The sequence below is a fragment of the Danio rerio genome, chromosome 13, assembly GCF_049306965.1.
Source record: "Danio rerio strain Tuebingen ecotype United States chromosome 13, GRCz12tu, whole genome shotgun sequence".
In the NCBI taxonomy this organism is placed as follows: domain Eukaryota; kingdom Metazoa; phylum Chordata; class Actinopteri; order Cypriniformes; family Danionidae; genus Danio; species Danio rerio.
This window is the reverse complement of record NC_133188.1, coordinates 28,680,558-28,689,933: the sequence shown is the minus strand read 5'-3', so window position 1 is coordinate 28,689,933 and position 9,376 is coordinate 28,680,558. Positions and strand designations below refer to the sequence as shown.

The 9,376-nt window shown below is 32.5% G+C and overlaps 1 protein-coding gene across 3 annotated transcripts in view; it reads right to left on the bottom strand.

Annotated features, from left to right (window-relative positions):
- Window positions 1-46: 46 nt before the first annotated feature.
- The window catches only part of pkd2l1 (polycystic kidney disease 2-like 1), a 28,062-nt gene continuing 18,732 nt past the window's right edge, over window positions 47-9,376 (bottom strand). For all 3 annotated transcript variants that reach the window (XM_073920909.1, XM_690312.10, XM_073920908.1), the window contains exons 9-18: window positions 8,749-8,977; window positions 8,448-8,618; window positions 8,172-8,353; window positions 6,076-6,196; window positions 5,904-6,002; window positions 5,369-5,490; window positions 3,649-3,766; window positions 3,479-3,570; window positions 1,225-1,363; window positions 47-1,141 (exon numbers count right to left, since the gene is read on the bottom strand). In XM_073920909.1, the coding sequence (XP_073777010.1) occupies window positions 974-1,141; window positions 1,225-1,363; window positions 3,479-3,570; window positions 3,649-3,766; window positions 5,369-5,490; window positions 5,904-6,002; window positions 6,076-6,196; window positions 8,172-8,353; window positions 8,448-8,618; window positions 8,749-8,977 (1,441 nt within the window). In that variant the 3' untranslated portion in view covers window positions 47-973. The remainder of the gene's footprint in view (window positions 1,142-1,224; window positions 1,364-3,478; window positions 3,571-3,648; window positions 3,767-5,368; window positions 5,491-5,903; window positions 6,003-6,075; window positions 6,197-8,171; window positions 8,354-8,447; window positions 8,619-8,748; window positions 8,978-9,376) is intronic.

Sequence of the window (9,376 nt, the reverse complement as noted above, 5' to 3'; positions counted from 1 at the left end):
CTGTTCTCTTCTCGTTTTGTTTCAGCATATTAAAATGATGAATCCGTTTCTTTTGCAATTATTTATTGCCTATTATCAAGAATGAATAGAGAGAATATTCATAAATATAAATGTCTTTGTATACATGCAAGTGAAATTGTTTCAAGATTAATATACACTATAGCCATTTGGTTATATGCTGATATGCTTCACACACTATAATATACAAGTTCATGTCAAAGATGAAATAAGTTTAGAAAAATGTATACAACAACTTTCCAAAGGCTAATAATACACAATGACTCTTCAGAACATGTCAAATGTAGCAGTCTAATATCAGCTTTCAGTTAAGTTTCCATATGTGATTAGAAAGAAAATTCCCAGCAAACAATTTTGTGTTTAGTAGACGTCTAATAGACATCTAAATGTTGACAGCTTGGCTTAAACAAACCTAAACTTGGGCTGTCAGTGAAAATCTAATAGACATCTGAGAATAGCCCAAAACTAGACTGGTCGTCAAATAGACAGACTTTATATGTGTAGTCATTCATTTCTGTTTATTTGATGACTAGTCAGGTTTTGGCCTATTCTTAGACATCTGTTAGATTTTTACTGACAGACAGCCCAAATTTAGCCTTGTTTTAGCCAGGATGTTTAAACATCTATTAAACATATTTTAAAAACAAAAAATGCTTAGGTTGAGATTTATTAGAACTAATAATGAAAATTCTTCAATGTGAAAGAAGATTTCCAGCCTGATACAGTTGAAATTCCCAGAAATGAGGGAATAAATTGTACGCACCACAATACATCAATACACCGAGCTGAAACGTTACTCAAGCGGAATATAATCAGACTGTCAATCATAGCTTGTAATTGCAGGTTAAACCGTCAGTATAGAGAACAGGTATAAGAGCACTACTTCATCTATTGTACAGCAATACCTTCCTCTTTAGACCAGGCTTATTATTAGTCAGTTTCTGCATTTGAGGATTCAGTGACGTGCTGAAGTGTTGTTTTCAGTGACGACTGGCCATCCTACATCTGGATACAGACGATTCCTCGCGCTCCCCATTGGACCAGTTAATGACCAGGATGGGCCCTGAGCCAAGACTCTTTCCAGATTTACATGAATGTTCCCTCCTGAAGCCGGTCTTGATTCCTGTAATAATGCAATTATAGCACATAATTTATATATTTCATATTTGTTATTTAAAAAAAATAATCATTATATATCTGACTCACATCATCTCTATTCGTCTGCTTATCCATGTCTCTGCTTTCTGTGTTGAATGTCTGAAGTCTCATTTTCTCCATGACAAAATCCAGTTTAGACATTATAGCGGATACAGAATTTTCAAGCTGTGAAACTTTGTGAACCAGCCTGTAATGGAAAAGTAAAAATGACTGTTAGACATTAAGTCAAGAAATGCACCACCACCCTGTTTTTTTGTTTTTTTTAAAGATATATTTAAAGTCCCATAAACATCAGCATTATTGTTAAGTAACACAAAAAAATATCTAGAATAAAAATGTTAAAAACATTACATAGACTTATACTAATGTAAAAAGTACATTAGAAATAATAAATACTAGCATACAAATACTTTTAAAAGACAACTGAACATGCCAGATACGACATGTGAAAATATAACTTGTGTAAATCTAATTTTATTCTGTTTATTAACCTTTTAAAGAAACAAAAAAATGTAAACAAATTATATTCCCAACCTTCCCCCATAAACAAAAATAAACAACAATTACACGCAAAAAAAAAAACAAATAACAAATTTAAATATAAAAATATATTTAAATACTTCAAATACAAAAACTAATTTAAAAATAAAAATATTTATAGAAAAAATACATACATTTGAAGTCAGAATAATTTCCCCCTCTGAATTATTAGCCCCCCTGTTTATTTTTTCCCCAATTTTTGCTTTATGGAGAGATTTTTTCAACATATTTCTAAACATAATAGTTTTAATAACTAATTATTTAATTATATTATCTTTGCCGTGATAAGAGTAAATACTATTTGACTAGACATTTGTAAGACACTTCTATACAGCTTAAAGTGACATTTAAAAAGGCCTAATTAGGTTGACTAGGCAGGTAGACTATCGGAAAAAAAAAAGATATATATATATATATATATATATATATATATATATATATATATATATATTTTTTTTTTTTTTTTTTTTTTTAAAGGGTCTAATAATTTTGACCTTAAAATGGCTTTTAAAAAATTGAAAACAAATAAGATTTTGAAGAAAAAATATTATCAGACATCCTGTGAAAATGTCCTTGCTCTGTTAAACATCATTTGGAAAATATTTTTAAAAATAAGCCATGTACAGAGTACACATGTACATCAACAAACTAAAATTATAGACCTCCTAATCCTCAGGTACAAAATACTTAATTAAGTGAAGTTATACAAAGTTATTTCGAGAGGAGCATGTGATATGATTGATCGCGGCTGGTCTGTCATCTGTATTCAGCAATAATTCAATCACATTGATTCAAGCTTACAATAAATAGACCAATTTCGTCCTACTGTCTTAAGCTGCGGTCACACTGCACTTTTCTCCCCATAGTCTTTCATTCATACGCACACGAATGCAGCAGACTGGAAACACAAGCTTGTGCAACAAGTTTCACAGTTGGCTGCGTTAGAAAGTTCAAACTTGGTGATCTCTGACCTGCGAAATCACATCACATGATAGCATGAGACCAATCGAAGATCAAAACATGACCTCTCTGGACAGGAATTTAAAACATGGACCAAACGCTTGCTTTTTTAAATGTCTAATCATCTTGTTTAATCCCGCCGCTTTTTGCAGCACCATACAACAGAATTTCAACAGATTTTGGAGGGATCCCCCCTTCCACCCCATCTCCTCCTTTTTTCTACTTTTAACAGGGGGAGCTCTCGAGACCTACCGGATCCCAGAGTCCTTGTATGCTTATTTACTAGGCAGGAGCTCTGGGTTCTCTCCCTGGACCGCATGCCAAACCTGCTAATAGCATCAAGCAATAAGTGTGGACTCTTAAAGTTCACTCTACAATTAAAAAACTCTAAGGCTTAGATTGACAGTCTGTAGAATAACTCACATGCTTAACAACCCTAATTTTTATACAGTAATTAACTTGGCTAGAGCTAAAAGTGACTAAAGGTTGAATTTAAAAAGGATCATTTAAAAAAATATATTTGTTGACCTTTTTCTTTAAATGTCCTGCCAAAGAAAAGCATGTTAGTAGTTTAAACAAACAATGGATAAAAAATTATCAAAATCTTTCCATTTTCAGGCCTCTAAAATCTATTGAACAGAAAAAACAAAAAAGTATTCTGGTTTTACTTGAAAACATACCAAGATTAAAACTGAAAATATGAAAATAAACTGAAAATAATTCTGAATACTATAATAATACAGAAATAAACAATAGCAGAATAACACTGAACATGTTGAGGAATTACACTCTGAACACAAACCTCTGATAGTCCTCTGGAGGAACAGTGTTTCTGTGTTCCTCTGCTGGTTCCACACTGTTCTCGAGGTCACGCAGCTCTGCACTGAGAGCATCCTGAGCATAAAAATGCACAATAAAAATCAAAATCAGTGTCATCCATCAACACTAACTAGCTAAATTAAACAAACATACCCTTTTCTCCTCCAGCTCCTGCTTCATGTTCTCCTGCTCCTGCTTGTCTAAAGTCTGGTTTCCATCCTGGTCGAATTTGGAGAAAGCGGCTGAGATCTCTCGGTCACTGTGACCCATCCTGACACGCAGGACACACAACCAGAAAACAGGACTTCTGCATTATACTTGAATGTTTTAATTTGACCTGAATAATAACTAGAACATCAATTACTACCTGTTTTTATGTCCATAAACAATACTGTAATGTGTTTAGAGTTTAGGGAGAAATAGTCAATAATGCACATCAATTATCTAGATGTATATTAAATTTTATTGTTTACAATATTTCCCACTTATTGAAATGTTCCTGGTGTCAACTTAACTCAAAAAATGAATAAAACTACTTCAAGAGTTCACACTTAGCTAATAATTAGCATGTTTGGGATGCTGTCCCGGGAGAGAGCTCTGAGCTCATAAGATCCTTGAGCCCTGGGCTCTCTCCCATTAGCAGGGCAAGAGGGGAGTTTGAGCTCAGGTAGATCTTGATGAACTCCACCAACTTATTTCTGGCTATTGGCAGATATAAGATGGCTAAGGAGATAAACGACTTGCTAAGAGCTTGACTATGATGCCAATTTGGTATGTTCAATTACTTAGGCTGCATGTTTTTTGGACTGTGAGAGGAAACCGGAGAACGCAGGGAAAACCCACGCGAGCAAGAGGAGAACGAGCAAAAATGTTGACTGGTTTAGTAGGAACTTTAACCAAAAACATTCTTGCCGTGAGGCAACAATGCTAAAGCACTGCGCCACCGTGTCGCCCATCTAGAAAAGATGGGGAGTAGGGGTGGGTGGGCAATGATCACACTGCGCTTTTCACCCCAGAGACTTCCATTCATATGCAAGCAAAGGCAAAAAAATGGAAATGCAAGCTCGTGCGACAAGTTTTGCAGTTGGCTGCGTTGGAAAGTTCAAGCTTGGTAAACTCTGACCTGCGAAATCGCATCACATGACTGCATAAGACCAATCGAAGAGCAAAACATGACCTCTCTGGACAGAAATGTAAAATATGAACCAACCGCTCGTTTTTAAATGTCTAATCATCTTGTTTATTCCTGCTCCTTTTCACAGCACTGTACAACAGAATTTTGCATACTCAAAGTCTATAGCGTGACTGCAGGCTTTCTAGAAACATCTGTGCAGGTGTGTTGAGGCAAGTTGGAGCTAAAATTAGCAAGACACAAGACCTCCAGGACCAAGTTTGGACATTCCTGCTGTACATAAATAGTTTGTGAACTTGTTTTTTATTTGTAAATGTATTGCTTTTAATTTCACATTGAGAAGATAAAGGTTCTTTTAAATATTCAAATATATATGAAATTTACTTTAAAATTTAATATACTTCTTATATCTATTTATTTAAATAGCCTACTTTTTTAGCGTGTGACAACAAAATTCTTACATTAATTGTTCTTTTTACAAATATAAAGGCATTGAACATAAAACAACTAAGTTAACTTAATTGATTTGTGCTGGGAAAACATGAAGGAATCATGTGGAATCCAGCATTTTTATAGTGGTGTGTCAATATTTATGTAAATTCCTTTTGTGTTTGCACATAATCAGCAAAAAAAAGCTCATTCGGCTTCTGATTCTGTAATGACACTACTTTACAATTGCATAAGCTGATTTACAGTTGTCATTGTATTATTAGTACTGTGTCTGTTTCATCTGAAACTTACTCTTTCAACGCGTTCCTGAAATCTTTAAACTCCAGCTCACTTGCGCCTGAATCCAGAGCTTTCTGAACATCAGAGATCTTTTCCTTTTTAAGCTTCAGCTTCATGAAAGTCTTAGCATAACTCTGAAATTGAAGCAGTTGTCCACATGAATTTAAAGAAACAGGACATAAAATTGGCTTATACGGTTACATAGTTTTCTATGTATACACTGCATAAAGATGCTTTTCTTACTTAGATTTTTGGCTTGTTTCTACAAATATCTTTAAAACATCTTAAATAAAGCACTTTCTATACAAGCAAACATATTGTCTTGTTTTAAGAAAGCAAAATAAACAAAAGTGTAAATTTAATTCATGTGTAGTTCAGTATCAAATGATAATTGCGTTCCTCAATTTTCAGTGACAAAATGATGGCAGTTTTGATGACCTAAACAAGGCAAAGACACCATCAAAATGGACAAAAATGTATTGTCAATAACACATGGCCTGAGTATACCTATATTAATATCCTTGAACAGATGCATTGTATTACTAACCTGCTTGATGAGATCTGCAATCTGGAACTCGTCTTTCTGAGATGCGAGCTCTGACTTCACTTCAGAGTATGTGTCATTGATGATGGCCAGAAACATGTTCTGTTCAATCCAGGTCATCACGTTAGATTATAAAGAGAAACATTTATAAATGATATGGGTCTGAAAAACTTACCAGTAACACAAAGAAGACAAAGAATACATAGGAGAAGAAGTAAATGGGTCCAAGCACTCGATTTGCTCTGTCAATGGCATCATAATCGAAATCTCCAAGGATGATTCGAAACTGTGTGAAACTGCAGAGAAGTGGAATATTTTTTAAAAATTACATTTTATATACATAAATATTTATGAGTAGGAGTATATATATATATATATATATATATATATATATATATATATATATATATATATATATATATATATATATAAATATATATATATATATATATATATATATATATATATATATATATATATATATATATATATATATATATATATGAGTATATATAAAACTTTTTATTTTTACAACATATTTAATAAAACAGTTTTAAATAGTTATATTATAGTTATTGTAAGTAATTATATCAAGTTTTCTCTTGAAATAATGTTTATATCCTATGTGTGTGTATTTAGTGACATTTTGTCTTGAAAATGATAAGGACTTCCTCTAGATCTACTTTTGACTTCCTCTACATCTTGAATCTTACATTTAGCTTTAATTATCATGAAAAATCTTATTTTAGTCTTATTTAATTTTTTGTGTGTTTACTACAAAAAAATGTGCATGAAATATCTATTTTCTGTATTATTTGTAATTCCAGTAATAATAAAATGCACTTTCTGTCTGTCCTCATGCGCTCATCAACTCTGTTACAATGATTATAAAAAGTGTGTGACTTTCTTCAATTGATATCCGTTGCTCTGGTGGGAAAATTGTGAAGAAATTGAGGCCTGTCATTATTCTTCTCTCATTAATTTGTAAAAAATTATTATGGTACATTAGTAGACTCATTATTTGTCAACGTTATTTCAGTGAATTCCTTATGCACCATTTGTAAAATTTTATATTCTAAAAAATTCATATATTTATATTATAGACAGGCTATGTGGTGTATAATTTAAAGTTATTTTTCTAGTTCTTAAAACTTAATTTTTCTAGTTACCCAACTTAATTTTTCTAGATTTTATAACTTAATTTTTCTAGTTACCCAACTTTTTTCTAGTTCTTATAACTTACTTTTTTATGGTCACCAACTTAATTTTTCTAGTTTTTATAACTTAATTTTTCTAGTTATGATAGCTTGACATTTTAGTTACTCCACTTATTTTTTCTAGCTCTTATTTATTTTTATTGTTACATAACTAAATTTTTCTAGTTACCTGACTTAATTTTTCGAGTTCTTGTAACTTAATTTTTCTAGTTAACCAACTTAATTTTACTAGTTCTTATAACTTAATTGTTTATAGTTCTTATAACATAATTTTTCTACTTACCCACTTTATTTTTTTAGTTCTTATAACCTATTTTTTCTTGTTACCAAGAGAGTTTTTCTAGTTTTTAAAACTTATTTTTTCTAGTTGTCCCATCTTGAGGTAACTCTCAAAATGGTGGAAAATCTCAACTCTGTTAGTGGTTAAAAATGTTTAACAAGGTAAACAGTTAGTAACAGAATCAAATGTTTCCTTTCTTATTTAAGCATTTAGCTTTTTTTACATCAATGATTTATTCAGTTTACTGTAAATTCTATTTATTCATTCATTCATTTTCTTTTCGGCTTAGTCCCTTTTTAATCCTGGATTAACACAGGAATGAACCACCAACTTATCCAGCACATGTTTTACGCAGCGGATGCCCTTCCAGCTGCAACCCATCTCTGGGAAACATCCATACACACTCATTCACACTCATATACTGCACAAAATTTAGCCAACCCAATTCACTTGAAATGCATATCTTTGGACTGTGGGGGAAACCAGAGCACCCGGAGAAAACCCACACGAAAGTGGGGAGCACATGCAAACTCCACACAGAAGCTAAATTCTATTTATATGTCTAAAAAACATTTTACCATAATAAGGATGTCCTGAGCCGATCTCAAAAATTGTTATAAGGCAGATCATCTATTGACTACACTGTACATTAAAGTGCACCAAGCAATAGAAGAAAACAATTATTGGATTGTCCCTCAGTATCGGTAGAAACTAAATGTTAAATGACTTGGACTAGATCTTGATCCAACACGACACAAATAAAAACATCCTTACATGCATTTGTTAAACGTGCTGAAAGTTTCCACCTCTGTCCCAAAGAGCAGGTACCCAAGCTGAGCATACGCAAAAAACACAATGAAGAACATGATGGCAAATCCAAAAATGTCCAGAGCACAGCGAGCCAGTGTGGACGTCAGCTGAGTCATCGTCTTATTGAAGCTGATGTACTTGAAGATCTGCAAAGATCGATGACATTGCTGAATCAGAATGGGTCACTTCAATGAAAGACTGAATATCCACAAATTCTAGAATGTGATTTGAAAACATTACCTTAATCCAAGCAAAAAACAAATTGACTGCATTCATGTTGTTGTACTGGGTTTGCCAAAATGCCAAAAATTCAAAATCAGCATAGATGTCTGGTTGTTTCAGAAGGTTTCCGAGTAATCCATCCACTTTGATGGTCCGAAATGCACTGAAAACAATTGCCACCACAGCAAGCTGTACAAAAGAGCCCACAGTTACTGTTAAAATAACCAGGTCAAAGTATAGGGATCGTTTCTATGAATTTGACTAGAAAATGGCTTGATGCAACTTAATATTTGATGGTAATTTGATGTTTTTTTTTTACCAGTATCACCACTATGTCCAGGATATTCCAGATACTGGTAAAATGGGAAAGTTTGTGGATACGAAATTCCAGAATCTCCTCCACGATGTAATATAAGATGAAAACACAGAAGACGATCTCACAGCCGATGATGAAGTAGTCCCAGGTGGTGACATAACGAATCAGCTTCACAGTGCGGATCTGATAGGATGGAATCGCTCCACCGGTAGCTGGAAACTCAACCACTAATCTAAAGAAACAAGATAAGATTCTTAAAAATACTTTTGTTCTATAATTTGAAAAGTAATAATAATAATAATATACTGTAAAAATGCTGGGTTGTATTGACCCAACGCTTGCTCATAAATGAACAAACCAAACAGTTGGCTTAAAAATGTAATTTAAATTGAATGTAAAAACAAATCTAACATTGGGTTTGTCCATATTTTACCCAACACTAGGTTAATACAATCCAGCAATTTATTATTATTATTATTATTATTATTAAAATCACAATTTCACATTTATTTCCATTAATATTTATTTTTATATTTACTATTTAAAAATAAAAAAAGAAATAAGCTTACTAAACAAATTAATAAAAATATAACAATATAATATTAAACAAAAATTTCATATTATGAAGTAT